This window comes from Alexandromys fortis, unplaced genomic scaffold (genome assembly GCF_014885135.2).
Source record: "Alexandromys fortis isolate MF-2015 unplaced genomic scaffold, M_Fortis_MF-2015_v1.1 scaffold_71, whole genome shotgun sequence".
NCBI lineage: Eukaryota > Metazoa > Chordata > Mammalia > Rodentia > Cricetidae > Alexandromys > Alexandromys fortis.
This window is the reverse complement of record NW_026067954.1, coordinates 5324038-5342350: the sequence shown is the minus strand read 5'-3', so window position 1 is coordinate 5342350 and position 18313 is coordinate 5324038. Positions and strand designations below refer to the sequence as shown.

The window sequence follows — 18313 nt, the reverse complement described above, 5'->3', positions numbered from 1 at the left end:
TAGACCTTGAGCAAACTCAGTCAGGCTTTGCCAGACACTCTTGCATCTAAGCACCCCAAACATTTCTGTTCATCGCCCACCTTGTGGAACTTTAGCCAGCTTTCAAGGCCAACCTCCTGCAGGGGTCAGGGTCTTCCTGCAGGGGTCAAGGCCACCTTACAGCCGGTTCAGCTATCAAGGGCTGATACATATCAATTCCCACCATCCCCAAACACAGACACACACACACACACACACACACACACAGGATTTCTCTTTGAAACTAGGTCTTACCATTGTGATAAAATTTTTAAAAAGAATCATAGCTATCACAAATCAACTAACTTAAAAATTCTCTTAATGGGATTTATGTCTGAAAAGGCCTACCAACCAATTTGTTGAAAACCATGGGTCAGTCTCAACATGGGTAAATCACAATGTCCTTTATTTGCGGAATTTTACTTAGCTAATTCTCACATCTTCCAGTTTTTCACCATTAGACAAAAATGTGTCCTTCATACAAGCATGTAAGATATTATACAATGAATAAGAAGTAAAAATTGCCAAGTTAATGACCAAAATAAAACTGTAGTTTTAAAGGTCATACTAGACAGGCCACGAGATCATCTTGAACCACTGAAAGAAGAGATGTCTCGGTGCTCAGTGGTATTACACAACACATTGAAAATAATTTATAACCAACGTACCGTAGCACTTTCGTTACTAAAATAGGAGAAGCATAAGTTTTTTCAGGTTATTTTCAAGGGGCTTGAGGAACCTGGACAGAACGAACGGAATAAGCAGGTGACCTGCTCCTGGCCACATGATCCCTTGCATGCTCTAAAACAGGAGTGTCCTGGTGGAGCAGAAGAATCTGTTGAGGGTCAGGCTCTAAGCCAAGAGCCTCACCTGCCATGATCACCTTAGAGGAAGCTGTGAAGTTCAAACTAAAAAGCAGGGATGAAGTCCAGGATGTGGAACCGGATGCAGCTCAAAGAGCCTGGGCACTGGGCCCACCAAGCAGACACTCCATGGGACTGGTCCTGGGCGGTGACTGTTGCTAAGGGGTCTGCAGTTAACTCAGTGCTGGGCTAAGGTGCCAACTGCAGACCACAATGGAGGCTGGTTCTGCCCGTGTGTCCTAGAGGGATCCTCACTGCCTGGGCACAGGAGTGTGCAACTCTGGGCCAGGGGCTAGGACAAGGCAGCAAAAGCACCAAGGACAGGGGAGGCAAAGATGTGTTCTCTCGGCACCCGAGTGCTGACTGATATGTGCCCCTTGTGCTCCATTTGTCTCATCGCAGTTCAGGTGCTGCTAATCCTTGGCACGGCAAGCAGTGTGCACTGATTTGGGCACTTTGCCCCCCTCCCCAAAGAAGTCTTTTTGGATATCACGTTCGAAGAGTTTTAAGAATTCTGAGCACGTAACCTGGAGAGGACTATGGGATAGGGCAGAAGAGGTCAGTGACTGAGAAAGAGAACAGACCCTGCCTGCTGTTCCAGGCAGATCCACAACCACAGGCAAGGACAAGAGCTGTTCTGGCTCAAGATAAGCAGAACCAGAGAGCCCTGGCATTGCTGAGGCTGGGCTAGCAGTGAACTCCAAGACACTGGCCAGGTACAGAAGTTGAGGGTCCCCATTAAGGAGATCGAGGTATTTTCTGTGCTTTGACTTTGTCCATGATTCTAGACACTGCCGTCCACTTCAGAAGTAATTTTTCAAGTAAACACCTTTGAAAACCTGTATCAGTACTTGATTCAGACAAAGAGCTTAGGCACACCAGAGCTTAGACTGGTTGGCCTTGTTTGAGCAAGACTGCTGGCTAACTAAGGGGGAGCGTCTACAGTTCACATCTCCTGATACCAAAGAACCAAAAGACTTGGACACAATACAGGAGAGATGGACGCTTAACCAGCAAGATGCCAGTCATGTTTAGAGGCAAGGCCAAGTAGTGTAAGAGCTTTAGAAACGTGTCCCAGCCACTACCGCTCTGTACTGACAGCCACAGGACCTCTCTGCCGAAGCAGCCTTGTGCCTTCATTTGTTCTGGTGAGGCTGAGGAGCAGGGAGATGGAAGGGTGATGTCTCTGCCCCATGTGTGCACTCTGAGGTAGTGAGCGATAACTGGAGAGGCAGAGGCACTTCCACTGAGTCGGAAACTCCCCTTCTGTTCCTGGCCGGCACTTGCTGCTGTGGTGTGGGAGGTCCACCTTCTGCATTGCTCAGGCCTTGGCTTTGTGTGTTGAAAAGGACATCACTGTCTCAGATACCATGGCTATCACTCTGAGAGCTAACTATTATCCGAGCAAAGTCTGGTTCATCCTTCAAGCAGCAAGCCAGGCTCTCTGCAGGAACCTCTCTTTGTTCCACATTAGTTCATATTTTTAAACTTAGCCTAGTGCTTCTCATAGAATCTGAGGCAAATAACTCTCAGATATCAAGCAAAGATGAAAAGCCGCATTTTTACCAACCAGTTACAAAGCCAAATAAATTTAATATTGGGCATAAAAAATCTACATTAGCCTTCAATTCAGATTCATAGCTTATAATCAAAAGTTGATTTTATTGTTTATACATTTTACAGACAAAATTTACAAATATTATAAACTTCCAAGATGAACTGATTCTCTAAAATGTACACTCAAACATTTCACATTCTAGGGTACTGGTAACTTCCCTCTCCTCAGAGAATCCACACACACACACAGAGTCCTGGCCGCAGAGTCACTGCTGCTTGTTTACCTCTCGCAGCTTCTGAAGTTTTCTTCTATTCCAAGTGAAGATGACTGGCTTGGGAAATAGAGAAAAGCAAAAACAGAAGGCTGAGACATCCCCATGCAATGACACTTTGTGCCACAGAACAGGGAGGTTTTTATCAGTGTTCCAAGACATGTCTACTAAGTAGAACTGTTCTCCCGGCGAAGAGTTCCTGCAAGCTTCCAATGAAGGGGATGCGGCCCACTAATGGTATACCCCATCTTTACCCAAGGCGCTGGCTGGCCATCTAGAGATTTTACACAGATACTTCGAGCCATAACCCATGAGAACAAAGATATACTTTGAGCTGAACAAACAAAATTGGTTGAGGGCCATTTTTAAGAATTATAAATCTATCGATAGAAATCAAATTTCTAACTCCTGCAGGTAGTGGCATGAGAACACAGCAGTGTGCCAGACAGGCTTTGGCAATGCGACTGTGGGCAGAGACAGAAGGCACAGGGCTAGTCATGAAAAAACAGATTTCTGAAATTCCCTGACCTGGCCCCCTTCTCCCTGGGCTTGTGTCCAGCATGTCCGTGAGTTTCCCTTGAACTGAACCAAAGGAAGATGAACAAAGACCCCAGTGTCCCTTGACAGCAGGGCCTGCAGAGAATTGGGAGCCTCCACACAGAGAGACCCATGACCCGATGTGAAGGAGAAGCCCACGAGAGCTCGGAGCTGTGGCTGCAGCGTCAGTGCCGTCTGTGCTCCCACCACAGGGGCCACCACACACCTGTGCACAGCAGCCGTCAGCGCACGGGGCGCCACTTCCGTCACCATCTCTGCTGTCCACTGTGGTGAGGGCTAAGTGGCGTGTCTTCAGTATGACTCATTTTAGTTCAGCTTTTTTGTTTTTTGTCACCTGCTGAGACTCTTGACACACACCCCAGCCTCCTGCGGGAGCCCCAGGGTGCCCAGGTTACAGGTGTGTGCCACCTCCACTCTAGGAGACATACAATTCCTTTAAGCTGGTGTATTCCCCACATTTAGGAAATGCAGAAATTTTCCAAGTTGTATTTTTAACATTGGAAGAATACAAATGGAATCCAGAAGAGGGCTCTTCATGACTCCCACAGTGGTCGAGCAGGGCACGGGAGTCTTGACATTTAACAAAGCAGGAGACAGAAGTGCAGACATCAAGAACTCTCTGTAGATCTTAGGGAGTCTGTGGCACATCCCCAATGCGAGTGGCTCTGTATTAGCGGAGCTTCGTTCCACTTGTGGAAGAACACAAACCTAACGACTCTCTAGACAGGAAGAGACAATCATACAGCCAGAGCTATCCAATGCCTCCCAACTTGCACCTTAGCCGAGTTCCTGGCAGAACTGAGCTCTGCAGTGAAGCAGAACAAAGGTTCATGCGCAACAGCCAAGTCCGTGTAAACACAGAGCAGCAGGGCTTCGGGTGTCAGCATCACTATCGTATGTTGTCCAGGTAATGCACTTCTGGATAGAGACAGTTGACAAGAAGAGCCAGCAAGCCTTTCCCATTCTGAAGGCAATGGCCAGGATGCTTTATGAAGCAGACAGCTTGCAGTATCTGATCCTGGTACTCCACATACTGCTTACTGAGTGTCATGGATTCAAGAGCAGTCAGTACCTAGAAGACATGAGAGACAAATGAACCCAGTCTGTGACTGCACACCACGGACCCCATCGTGATCCAGTTCCCCTGGAGCCTGGGAAGGCAGCAGTCCAGAAGGCAGGCTCCGGGGACACATGGAGGAGCTGAGAGGAGGCTGCATCTACTTCTCTTCTCGAGTGTTGTCTCCTTGAGGAGGCTGCAGCAGCCAGGCTAGAATTATGACTCTGTCTCAACTGCCACGGCCATGTCCCTGCCTACCTTGTCCCTGTTCTCCCTGGTCCCACAGCCAGCTCTCCCCAACCGGACGCGAACCCCCTCTCTTCACAGGCACCAGCTGCATCTCCCCAGGTGAAAGTGTAGCCCGCTGTGGGGTTTGTTCTGAGGTTACAGACCATCACAGGAAACAGAGTGAGCTGCTGGGAGCACATGATATGGGGGCCACCTCGGCCGACGAAGTGACAGGTCAAGTTCCTCCATAAGACAGACAGACAGCATGCCTGGGAGAAACACACATCCCCACAACCCTCTTCAACAAAAAAGCTAAAACAGTCTCCAGATCTGTAATTTCATTGTTTTTCTTCCTTCACTGGAGAAGAAAGAGAGATGGTATATGGAGAAAACAAAAATTCCAAACCACAATCTTGGGAGGTGGGGAGCTGTGTTTTCCAAGTGCCCAAACTCAGTCACCTCTGGGATTCTAAAGATATGCACCCCAACCCTGGAACACCCACCACACATGGAGTGTGCTACCTCCTCTCCCCTCCAGTTTTTTGGAACCCCTTGTATTAAAAAAATATATTAAAAGATGGATTTGCTTGGTTCAGAATATAAAGAGGGAGATATTCTTTAGTATGGTAAACAAGCAAGAAGCTTAGAAATAAATTATTAAGCCAGTCTTAAGCAGAACTTAGGGCTCAATTTTTTTTCAGTGGGACAGCCCCCACATTACTGATTCTTATAATTTGAATGACCGCCTGGAAGAGCTGGCCCAGATGAGATGTCTGAAATCTGAAAGCCCTGCTATCTACCAAGTATGCAAGGCCCTGTGAGGAGCAGCAGTCAAGTCTAACAGACGGGCCCGCATGGCCTGCGGTCACAACAACAGCAGAATCCTGACGTACAATCTCAAATACACCAGAAAATCAATCTCACCAGACTCCCAATCTACCCACACGGGCTCGTCTGCCCATCTGTGAGGCTTTATGAAGACACTCGGGACTCCAGCAGAGAGTGACTAATACCCGATGCCCATGAAAAATCTACCAATCGCACTAACTGATCTTTGCTCTGTTTGTTTGTTCATTGTTTGAAACAGGGTCAGCCCTGGCTGTCCTGGAACTCACTGTGGAGATCAGACTGGCCTTGAATTTACAGAGACCTTCCTGCCTCTGCCTCCCAGTGTTGGAATTAAAGGTGTGTACCACCACACCAGGCTTCTGATCCTCACACGCCCTAAGCACTTGCCACACACAGACACCCTGCAGAGTGGAAAATGAGGACTGGAGATAGACTGGCCATGTGAACCCCAGCCCCAACACCTACTACTTACTGTGTGCACAGGGACAAATTTCCTAGCTTCTCTCTCATGTCTCCTCATCTATGAGATCAGAATAGCCACCACTCTCTGCTACAGAAACAAGCACTCAAGGACGGCAACCACTATTTCACTATTTCAAGCTGACTCCATACTCAACTGCCAGATGGTAAGGTGAAAACAAGTCCCAGGAACCAGACCAGGGACATATGGCCACCCACGTGCTCAGTGCACACTTCACTTCTAATAGCTACCCTTCTGCTGCTTATTCAAGCACCTGCCTGCTACCTGGTCACTCTTGGGCCTCACGGAACAGGAACCACTGCTTTGGTTCCAGGGAAAGCTCAGCCAACTGCCACTCAAGTCAAGCGAGCCATTTTCTGAGCAGTGCCAGCCCTGGAAGCAGGAAGCACACTTACCATGCTCTCCAGAATCAAAGTCAACCCTAGGCCAGCTTGACCTGGCCTTGTCTCTTCATTGCTCTAGTCTGGTACCTAGAAAAATCAGTTCAGGATCTGAGACAAGCCCACCCAGGGAGCTGGCTCGGGGCTACAGTGGAGCTTCAGGCCTGGGGGGAGGGGCACACGTTAGAACTGTTGCCACCCTTCTTAAACTCCAGCCTTGAGGTTGCTGTCACTGACCTGCTGAGCTTTTGGAGTCAGGTGTAATTCAGAGCTAGGCTTCAGACGAATCTGGTCTTCCGCAGGCACCTGAACTGACAGGAAGGCGGCCATACCTCGGGCAACCACACGGAACCTTGAGTGTTAACAACAGGTCAGAAGTGAGTGACCATTAAAGTGAACAGTTTCACATACAAACCGAATTTCCCATTTTAAAAGGAAACAAGATAGCTCCATTTCCAGATCCCTTCTGTAGTTAAGCTCTTCAGGGAAACCCTACTTAATGTTTCCTTCCTTGGTTACCCAAGCAGTGTGTGCCCACTCAGATTCAAGAATGAAAGTGTTGGTAAGACAGAATAGCTGGGGCAGTCAGACATGGTACACCATGGGGCTGCTACAGAGAGCCATGTGTACCGTCTTAGTGAGTAAAACAGAGTTGTCACGTCACCCAGCAATCCCACTCCTAGGTATGCACACAAGAGAACCAAAGACAGACATAGCCAAAACTGCATGCGTGAATGTTCACAGTGGCATTAGTTCACAGCAGCAAAGACTGAAGCAACCCAAATGTCCAGCAGCTTCTAAATGGACAATGTGGCGATCCGCACCCATGGCTGTGCCCCTCAGCCACACAAAGGGATAAAGGGATGTGGCTCAGTTGTGGGACACTTGCCAAGAATGCACAGTTTAGTCCTCAGTACCACAAGAACTGCTGACACACGCTACAACACGGATGACCTCGGGAAAGCATTTCCAGATACTGAAGGCCACATACTATACAATTCCATGTTTAGAAATGTCCTAAGAAGAAGTCAATCCACAGTTGTCGGTGATGGGGGGGAAGAAGGAAACGGGGGTGACTGGTGACTACAGAGCTTCCTTGAGGGATATTCTAGAACTAGTGATGGCTATCACATTGTGAATGTCTTTCAGTTATACATAGGGAAGGGCAGAGGGGAAGAAACCATAAGGAAGACAGCACCTTGGCTCAGAATGGAGGACCACCAGCAAACTCTTCCCTGCCTTGAGACTCTAAGCCACAAAACCCAGACTTGTCTTTCATCACCTCTTACTAACTGAACCAAGCCCACCATGATGTCATGACAGTTCTACACTGAGTCCCTAACAGGCCTTGATTCCTCCCAAACTCAGAGGAGGGGGACCAAGTAACCAGAATGAAACAAAGGACTGAGATATTTTAATTCATCATCACTGGCTCAAAACCAAAATGAAATCAGCATGAACCAAAGGTAGTATTTGACCTTTAAAACAAAGTTGTAAATCAAGAACAAATCAACATGCTTTTTAGAATATAAAGATGTAAACAGTCTCTAGCCTTTTGCCTTCATCTCTCAGAAACCTATGTGCCCTGAGTCAAAAGCCTGTTTCAGCGTCACACCTCTGCCGGGGCAGCTGAGGCCCACCAAGGCGGGCAGTGTAGGCTTCCTCACCTGTTGGACAGGGGTGACTTCCGGCCCAAGCCGATAGCCCCCAGAATCCCAGAGCTGAGCCTCTCCTCGGCCAGGAGGCTCTGCCTGCCCTGCAGCATGAGCAAGATCCGGATGACAGACTCTGTCAGGACTGACTCGTTCTGCTCCACCTGAGCCAGCGACAGCTGTAGGACCTGATGCCACCACAGGAACAGCTTTGCTTCTTCCTGTGCGGAGCTGGGGGAGGAGCCAGAGCAAAAGAAACGTGAGGACTTTTCCCACTCACGTCTAACAGAAACTCACATTTGAGTTTTACAGGAGGGAGAAATACATTACTCTAAAGTCATATGCCAGGGCCAGCAAGATGGCCCTGAGTTTAATCCCCAGGAACCCACAAGTACACATACACACACAAGTAAACAAAAACAAAAACAAAACTGAAAAAATTAAAATTGAAGAAAATAAAACCAAGGTTAAAGTGTTAGCAAAATGTTGATAAAGTAATGGGTGTTGTAATTTATAGGAAAAAGCAGTGCGCAAGAGAAACACAACATGCAACAGGGCTCAGGTGGAGGGGTTTTTTATTGGGGGAAGTAAATGGGAAAAGGAGGAAGAGGGAAGACAGGCCTTTGGGGACAGGAGGAGAGGAGAGGAGGGAAGAGGAGAGGGAGAGACAGATGGAGACAAAGAGAAAGAGAGAGGGATGGGAGGTGGGCAGGGCCCTTTTAAAAGGGAACGCAGTGATTGTGCACAGGGCGCTCTTAGTGGCTATGCTGAGGTGTGAACCCCAAAGTCAGGCCAGTACAGACGCCTGGTTGCTAGCAACGGGGCTGGCACAGCTACCACTGACTGAACATTTGCATGCCAGGCACTGGGCTACAACCTCTGTCACTTGATCCTCATTTATAAGAAATTTGGTGCCTCAAATATTGTGTGAGGAGATTTAAAGGAAAAAAAATAAATCTGCTCAGAAAATTAGCTCAGCAACTAAGAGACTAAGAGTCCCCTGTTGGTACCAATTGGAGTCCTGGCCTCCAGCTGCTCTTCCCTGCTAGAGCTTTCTGACTGGAGTTACTAAAAGCTGTGCCTTGAAGATCAGAGAATGGGGTTTTCACCTGTTGGCCCACTTGACTGCTGGGTATTTAAACCTCCATGGCACTATTAAAGAAAGGGCTTTTTACCAGTGATTAGACGTCCGTTTGTCTGTCTGTCTCTGTGTGTGTTTGTGTGTTTCAACCTCCAGCCCCTTGCCCAAAGCTCACGAACTGTACTGTAGCACAAAGAGCACAGATGGGGGCGCAGTGCGTTGCAGTCCCCCAAGCATGTGTACTCCCCTGAAAGCTTGCTTCACTTTTATGCATCCCTGGGTTCTGGTTCTTGAATTAACGCTTATGTAAACTGGGATCCCAAGTAAGGCAGCGGGCAAGCATACCTTGGGTACACCTGCTCCAGCCACTTGTTTAGGATGAGGAGCACCTTCATCTCGTTCCTCAGAGTCTGCTCACTGTTTAAACACTGAAGCAGGTAGACGTAGAGAGTCAAGCAACTGCCAAGGGCTAAACACTCCTGCAGAAACTCTTCTATGGTGAGTTCGGGGACTTGAAGGGACACCAGAATGGGGCCCCATCCTAAATTTTGATTGAGGGAGCCTAGGGAAAAAACACCAAGAGGAAATATCAGTATATGCTCATGTACATAAGAATGCGCTGTGTTGATGCCAGCGACCATGTGGATGCCTGTGGTCCGTGCTGTCACCAGAAACCATGTACAAGTCCATGATCCATACGATCCATGCTCCCGTTAACTGTAAAGGGCAAGGAAGCTTCTTTTGAAGTGGCATCAACGACTGCAGACTCACAGTTGAGAAAGAGGGACACAGAAGGCATCTATGATAACCCCTCCCCCCAGTTCACCCACCCCCCAAAACGAAACAGTCTAAACAGAAAGCCATTGAAGAGAACTCTCAACAGTTGTGAGGAGGATGCTGACCTGATGGCTTCTGGCTGGGGTGCGGGTGGGAAAGGACGCAGGTCTCCTTAAGGGGCTGGCAACTGGGAGTCTGACCACGCTCCAGTGCGTATATGGGCAGCACAAATTAGACTGGCTCTTTTTCTCCTTTTTTTGGTGGAGAGGTCTCAAGGTTGGGGGGCAGGGGCAGACCTGGGAGGACTGGGAAGTGAGTGTGCTCTGGGTTCATGATGTGAAATTCCCAAATAATCAATAAAAATATTATGAAAAAATGAAAGGATTCTAATGACTGTTTTTACTTTAAGCCTCATGTAACACATCATTTCTCAGAGTGGCCTAGAATCCAGAAAAGCGAGAGATGCCCCAATGCTCAGATTGGAAAGCCTCCACCAGCTGCTACTTAACTAGGAGAGGTTCACAGAAATTAGAACTCAGGACTGTGTGTCTCAAAACTTCCTTTCTCGTTATGTGATGATGATTAGCATCTTCAGGTACCAAAGAGTTTTAACTTTAATCAACCCAGGCTTTTCTAAGAAAATAAATCTCTCATAAGCATTTTTACTCACTAAAGTACAGCTCATTAATCATTTTGATGTTAGTAACACAAACAAATTTGAGTCCTGAGTGTTGTCCTGAAGGCTCTCAACCCTTGGGGAGGAGTGAAGGCAGGTGCACAGTGAGATACAGAGTACCTCCACAGCAGCCAGGGCAGGTGGCAGGTATGGGCATACCCTGGAACCTCACTCTGATCTTCTTCCTTTCTTGTTATTTATAGTAATATTTCATATCTGAATATCACAGTTGAGAAGAGCCATTCTAAGCAGTCCTTAATCACCATCTCCAGAGTTTGGTGGAAGAGTAAGAACAATAAAAGGATGAGGAACAGGAAAAAGTGATCCTTACAGAATAGTTTTAAAAGTGGGACAAGAAGGCTGGGGAGGTGGCTCAGCAGTTAAGAGCACTGACCCGGAGTACAATACCTAGCACACACATGGTTGTTCACAACTTTCAGTAATTCCAGCTCCAAGTGATTCACACCCTCTTCTGGCCTATGTGGCATTTGGCACAGATGTGCTACACATAAAGACATGCAGGCAAAACACCCATATACAGAAAATAAAAATAAATAAATCATAAGAAGCAAGGCAAGAAGAAATAAAAAGATCTCTATGAAAACTCCTCTCACCAAACATGGTAAAAAAGAAATTACCACATTATTAATAAGTTCTGGTTTATAGCATTTGTTTTGAAAACTGACTTTGCTATCATAACATGGTTGGTCTGACATTTTAAAGCAATGTAAAAAACAAATTAGCATTTTTTTCTCTCTTGAAACATAAGATTGAACCCAAAAGACATGGGCCACATGTTCTGATGTTGACTAGCTCTTTATGGAAAAAAATTTACTTCTATCATATATATACATATATGTGTGTATATATATATAGTGTGTATGTGTATGTGTGTGTGCGCGCGTGCGTGTGTGTGTGATATGAAAATTTCTGACAGAGAGAATTAGAATAATGCCACTTTGGGAAGAGTGGAACACTCCCTGATGACAGGCTTTCGTCTTCCTGGAAAAGGTCACTCCAATGAGAACAGAAGATGGTGTCCTCTTACCTTCCTTGAAGTAGGCAGTGATGCAGGCTTCTGTGATTTCTGCCATGTGGTGGACTGATGCCAGGCTTTGGCAGGCTGCTGTTAAAAGGGGCAGCACTACCAACCCATGAACCTTTTGGCCAATCCAGGTCCGAATGCTGGCACCGAGGAACTCCGCTGTTGGAATAGTTGCGTTGTTCATCATCATTAGGACTTCTGTAAAGAGGCTGCTGAGGGCCATGTGGCGGGCCTGGCTGTCCATGTCTAAAGGCAAAGACAGGTATGCACTCAGACCACGAGGACAGGGACAGGAAAGAGGTCATAAGAAGAACAGTTCTTATCTGTTCTCCAGGGTCTTCACACTCCTGGTGTCTGACTAGGCAGAAAGGATCTGATGACAACTGGATTTTATGAACAGGAACTTCCGCAAGTTCCCTGAATAAAGTATGTGAGAGACTAACACTTTAACTCCCACAGCCCCTCTCAGCCTTTCCTTCCAGCCAGTCTCCATTCCTGCGTGACACCTGCCAACCTGCAGAATCACTCTCACTACAAGGGATGCCTAGTGGTTACACTGGGCTGGGACTCAAGTAAGCTATCTTTATTATCCTTCCTGTACTCCACTGCTGTCTCTCCAGACTCACTCTTAGTCCTGCCGAGTCTGTAACTAGGAGCCCCCTCCTCCCACCTCACCTCCATTTCCTGGGGATTCTACCACCTGGTCAGACCCTGGTCCCTCCAGCTCTTTCCTGCTTCCCCTTTCAGCCTTCTCTTCCAGTCCATCTCCATACATCGTGATGTCCACCAACCCACAGAAACACTCTCCACGGGGACCCCACAGTCACTCAGGTGGCTAGAATACAGAGTGGGCGATAATAAACAATGGGATACCCACCCAGCCAGAAGCAGACCAGACAGCCACGCCAACAAACACACCTAGCATCTTAATTTCAGAAGCCTAGATCCCAGAAACACAAACATGAACAGACAAGACAATACCCATCCTCTAGAAGCCAAACACTATTGCAACTGATCCCAAGACAAGCAATTTAGTAGAAGCCTAAGTCGAGAACTTCAAAATAGTCATTCTCTATGTTCAAGGACCGTAAAGACGATATGAATAAATGCCTTAATAAAAACTGAAAACACAAACAGTTGAATGAAATAACAAAAACAATTCAAGACATGAAAGCATAAACTGAATAACTAAAGAAAACCCAAAATACAATAAAACTGGAAATGAAAACTTGGGAGGGATATCAAACAAAAAGCTCAGAGATAAGCCTCACCAAGTTAAAAGATATAGAAGAGGGAATTTCAGGGTTGAAGACAACAAGGTCGAAGAAATGGATGGCTTAGTCAAAGAAAATGTTAAATCTAAAAAAATCAAGACACTATGAAAATACCAAACCTACAAATAATAGCTATAAAGGAAAAAGAAACTCAGGTCAAAGGCAGAGAAAATACAGTTATCAAAACTGTAGAACCAAATTTCCCCAACCTAAAGAAATTAGCTATCAAGGCACAAGAAGCACACAGAACACCAAGTAGAACCAGAAAAGAAATTCCCATGACACATCATAACCAGAACACTGTACAGAATAAAGAAGGCATATTTAAATCTGCAAAGGAAGAACAGCCAGATCACATAATAAAGGAAGAAATATTAGAAAACATCTGATTTTTCAATGGGAACTTTGAATCCAGAGATACTCAACGACATTTGATAGATGGTTAGCAAGAAGTAAAAAAACTGAACATCAAGAAAACAATAAAATTTAAAAATGTGGTATAGAACTAAACAGAGAGTTCTCAAAAGATGAAACACAAATGACTGAAAAACACTTAAATATTCAACATCCTTAGAAATCAGGGAAATGCAGATTAAACAACTGAGACTTCATCTAACCCCGTCAGGCCGACCACGATCAATAAAACAAATGACAGCACATGCTGCCTGGGGCGTGGAGAAAGGGAACACGTACGCATTGCTGGGGCAGCGCAAAGTGGTCAGCCACTCTGCAGATCAGGATGGAGTTCCTCAGGAAGCTGGGAACTATTTACCTCAAGATCCAGCTATAATACTTTTGGGTATATACCCAAAGGACTCCTCAGCTTATTAAAGAATTATTTACTCATGTTCATTGCCTCTCTATCCACAATAGACAGAAATTAGAAATGGCCTAGGTTTTTATAAACTGATGAATGGATAATTAAAATGTGTTATACTCACACAATGTAATATATTCAATAAAATAATGAAATTTGGAGGACTGAGCTAGAAATAATCATCCTGAAGTAACCCAGACTCCAAAGACAAATGTTGCCTGTTTTTCCAATATGTGGATGTTAGCTTCTAAACCTCCAGTAAGTGTTCTATAATCTGAGTAACCACAGAGGTCAGGCACTCGTAAGAAACCAAGAGGCGATGGGATCTTCCAGGGAAGGGAGATAGAATATAATGTTATGGAGAGACAAAGGGCAACTAGACCAGGACCACTAAATGAGGAGAGGGATGTGAGAGCAGAATAAAGGAGGAAATATGGAGAGAGACAACCAACACTAAAGGCCTTATGAAAACCCACATGGAAGTCTGCTACTGTAGAAGCTTCCTAAGACGCATGCATATATGAAGGTAATCTAAATGGAGTCACCACATTACAGGAAAGACAATGCTCCAACTAGACATGCTACCAAGCAAAGCCTTCAGTTGCTGGCCAAAGGAGTCCCACTGGTAAACCCCAAACAACACAGGCACTGCCACGGCGACTCATCTCAGTTTCAAATGAACAGCAGCAGCAGTTTTGATTTACGATGAACCTCCTTATGGAATCAGCCTGTCTTTGCCCTTCTCAGTAGCAAAGCCATGGCTGGTTCCTACAAACCAGGATCGGCTCTAGTGCCTCTTCCAGTTCTAGCTACACACTCTTCCCAGGGTGCTACTATTCCTTGACTTCAGTCAGCCATGCCCAACCCTAGCTCCTACTCTGCTTATGATTCTGTTATTCCTTTCGGTTTTCTTACTTCGTATTATCTCACATGACTTCTTCAACAACAAGAGGATCTGCTTATACTCAACCATTTTAGTGGACCACTTTCCTTCCCACAGATATCTGACCAAACACCAAGCCACAATAGGCAGCTGTTTCTGCTCTCCTCACACAGGAGCTCGCCTGTGCCTAACACACAGGCTCTCCTTTAGGCCCCATCTCAGGGAGGCCCTGGGCATTATCAGCTCCCTCTAGACCTGTGAAGGGCCAGGGAAAAATTAGTTTGAGTATTCTGTCTACCTTCATAAGTCTTCTCTTACACTCTATTTCTTGTTTCTACCTGCATGTATGCCTGCACTGTAGGCCAGAAGAGAGCACCAGATCTCATTAGGGATGGTTGTGAGCCACCATGTGGTTGCTGGGAATGAACTCAGGCCCTCTGGAAGAGCGGCCAGTGCTCTTAATCCTTGAGCCATCTCTCCAGTCACTATACTCTACTTCTAACCTCAAAATTCCTTATCTTTTTACCATTCTACCAATAATTATAATTTTTGGTTTTTGCATTTTATTGAGCATTCTTGGTTGTTTTCAGTAGAAGTTATTGGCAGGATGTCTGTCCACTGACCCACTAGCAACAAATCCCTCCACAGAAATGTCTTGACAAGCTATCAGGAGACTCTGAACTTCTACTTAAGAGCTGACCTCCTATAAAGTTGCTTCTTCCAGATCATCACTTAATGTCTTATCCAGCTTGAACCTTAGTACAGGTCACTTCACATCCTCATCTGCCAGGGTCAGCCTCTCCTCAAACTGTAACACTGCTGCTTGTCCCAGGGGCCCTGACTATCTGGGATCAGGAGTCGTGGTCTTGACCATCCTCCTCAGCTCACAAAGCCCAACACACACAAGAACTCTCTGCCCGCACGAGTATGTGGCTTCCACTGGCCACTTACCAGGTGGGTTAAAGACAATGACGTCATCTAAGAGCTTAGCTATTTCCTGTTCCAGGACTGGGAAGGTGACTTTTCCACTTTGTTCCAGGGTACTGAGAAACTGAACCATCTGACGAGTGAAGGCTTGGCACTTTGGAACTATGTCCTGATGAGAAAGAGAGAGAATCCTGTCAGTCAAATGAACTGAGCGAGAAATGTTAGCTCAGTACTCCTGGGGCGCACAGCACAGCACTGACCATTTGAGCAGAATGATGAATGCTGTGGGACAATGCTCTTGGACACTGTAAAGATTTGTCATTCAAATTTGGTTTTAATAAAACACTGATTGGCCAGTGGCCAGGCAGGAAGTCTAGGCTGGCAAACAAACTAAGCAAGCATGATGGGAAGGGGAAGGGTGGAGTCAGGAGATGTTGGCCAGAAGCAGAGAGAGCAAGATGGGCATGCTGTACTAAGAAAAGGTACTGCCATGTGGCAAAGTGTTAAGTAAGGAATATGGGTTAACTTTAAATGTAAGAGCTGGTTAATAATAAGCATGAGCTATTGGTTGAACATTTATAAGTAATATTAAGCCTCTGTGTGGTAATCTGGAAAGTGACTGCCAGGTATTTGGGACCCAGTGGCTCCGAGACAGGAAACTTCTGCCAACAGAAGAGGACAGATTGGGAAGCCACAAAAGTCTCATCTAGCTGACCCAGGAGATATGTCTGCAGCTACGCAAAACAGTGATGGCACAGAGACGAGAATGCCCCGTGCCACAAAATTGCATTAACAATGCCTTTAACTAAACAGTGATTTACTTGTCAAAAACGTTCACATTTATTCTAACTCAAGCCTCCAGCTTACACTCAGCACTCTCTCTGCCTCTCTGTGGACTAAGACATTCGATTTTAAAGCCCACCCACTGATCTCCAGTCTACCTAAGGCATTGCAAGTAAATGGGGGAAGTCAAACCAAAGGACCCAGGAGGCCGTGAGCACACGGTGGCCACACCCAGCTTTCCCTACAGAGCATGTCAGGAGACTCTTGGCTAGCCTTACTAGCACATGTTCGACTTCTGGTCCAAAGAACATGCCAATGTTTAAACCACTCACTCAACTTACGAGATGCTTCTGGCCCTCAGCAGGAAGAGAGAGTCCTGCAGACACTTTTAAGAGCTTCACAACGCATTCAGCAGAACAGTCTTGGGCCAGGATGATGGATGGTGGGTAATGACTGCTGAAATAAGCCAGCACGCTCTGGTATGACACAAGGTCCACAAGATGCCACGAGAGTGAGCTTGTCTGTCCAAGAAGGCTTAATAAAGGTGAATCCTAAAAAGGGAAGGCAGGCTGCTTTACGTTCATTTCCCAGAAATAAATATATGTCTCTGTTATCTGTGGGAAGACAGCTTATGGTAATAACAGAAAAGTTAGGGAACCAAGGAGGTACACACTCAAGTTAGCATCAAGTGGAGTCATGGCAAAAGTGCAGTAAGATCTGCAAGACTTCAGATGGACTTGGGTGTACACAGTAACATGGACTTCAAGAAGCACACTGAACTAAGAATTAACAAGATAAATTATCCTGGTTCAGCAGGGTTCTCTGGATTATTTAGAGCTAGACTGAGGGCTGTCCAGTAAAGTAAGCAGGTAGCTGAAGGCACAGCTCAGATGCTGAGCATCCACTCATACTGATGTCTGTAAGGACAACATCGTAAGGAGAAAACAATGCACTAAGAAGCCACAGCTGATCACAGCTCCCCAGACTTACTGTTTGATCGACCAACTGAGCTTCCTTTGCCAGCAAAATCATCATGAAAAGCAGACAGACAACCATGCTCTGGGTTTCGGGAAGGGGACTGGGATTCCAGGCATCGGAGAGCACACTGACCCAGTTGACTCTGCAGAGTACAGACCCCAGAAACAAGAAACAGCTCTTGGGGCTTCCACGCTCCACCTGAAGTGAACAAAAAAACAGTATAGTATATTATATGTATTCTACATGTTTTTAAGAGGTCACTCTTCCCCAGACTGTAAATATTCGCTGATAATCATGCCTTATATAACTTCCTCCCAGGTCCAATAGCTACGTGCATTCTTGAGCTTGCATATTTGTACTTCCCTGTCTACACTAACGATTTTAAAGAGAAGAGTGCCCTTCCCTGGCCCCAAGCAGATGGAAACTCCCTGTCACTGAGCCCCTGGAGCTGCAGGAGTGGAGGGACCTCAGGTGAGCTGGAGCTCAAGGAAAGCTCTATTGGTGAGGAGTTCTCAAACCTCAGTGTGTATCAGAACAACTGCTGGCACACCCAAGAGGTGCTGGCTTCCCCGGGATGTGCTGGAGCAGGGATGAGCAAGTTCTGATGTTCATAAGGATGCTCCTGAGACCACACTTGGAGAATCACCACACTGAGACATACAATATTAATATGAACTTCCAATGTAATGCGGTATTCTAAACGTCTCCACATGACTGGTCTTTACAATCTAATATTTAAATTCTATTCAGAGGTGTACTTGGGTGCACTATAAGTACATAATCAACCTGAAAGCTGTATTTTATAGCCCATTTCACTGTTTCTAATTTGTTTATCTTAACAAATTTAGGCGCCATAAATTGTTCTTTTAAAGATTAATATTAAAAGCCCCACCCTACTTATAAAATAAGGATGAGACTGGACTCTGGTGGTGACTTGTGTCTGCTCTCTCCTGGAAGACAACTCTTCCTCCTTTTACAGTCTGTTCTCCAGCCTTTCCATCAGGCTTGCAATTTAAGAGACTCTCAGCTTCTGGGTAGGCCAAGGCTACCTAATCCTTAAAACTCCTAGAGACAGATTCTTTCGTTCCTTGGCAGACTATTCCACAGTTTAATTAGTCTTCTACAGCATCCCTCTCACTGAAAATGTGCCTTAAAGG

At 46.0% G+C, this 18313-nt stretch overlaps 1 protein-coding gene across 3 annotated transcripts in view; it reads right to left on the bottom strand.

Moving 5' to 3' along the window:
• Window positions 1-2523: 2523 nt before the first annotated feature.
• Epg5 (ectopic P-granules 5 autophagy tethering factor) overlaps window positions 2524-18313 on the bottom strand; it is an 85979-nt gene continuing 70189 nt past the window's right edge. For 2 of the 3 annotated variants that reach the window (XM_050151625.1, XM_050151626.1), the window contains exons 37-44: window positions 17169-17354; window positions 16520-16729; window positions 15420-15564; window positions 11498-11740; window positions 9342-9558; window positions 7931-8146; window positions 6501-6615; window positions 2524-4340 (exon numbers count right to left, since the gene is read on the bottom strand). In XM_050151625.1, the coding sequence (XP_050007582.1) occupies window positions 4158-4340; window positions 6501-6615; window positions 7931-8146; window positions 9342-9558; window positions 11498-11740; window positions 15420-15564; window positions 16520-16729; window positions 17169-17354 (1515 nt within the window). In that variant the 3' untranslated portion in view covers window positions 2524-4157. Of the gene's footprint in view, window positions 4341-6278; window positions 6354-6500; window positions 6616-7930; window positions 8147-9341; window positions 9559-11497; window positions 11741-15419; window positions 15565-16519; window positions 16730-17168; window positions 17355-18313 lie in introns of all 3 variants that reach the window. The other variant, XR_007593493.1, reaches the window with a different exon arrangement.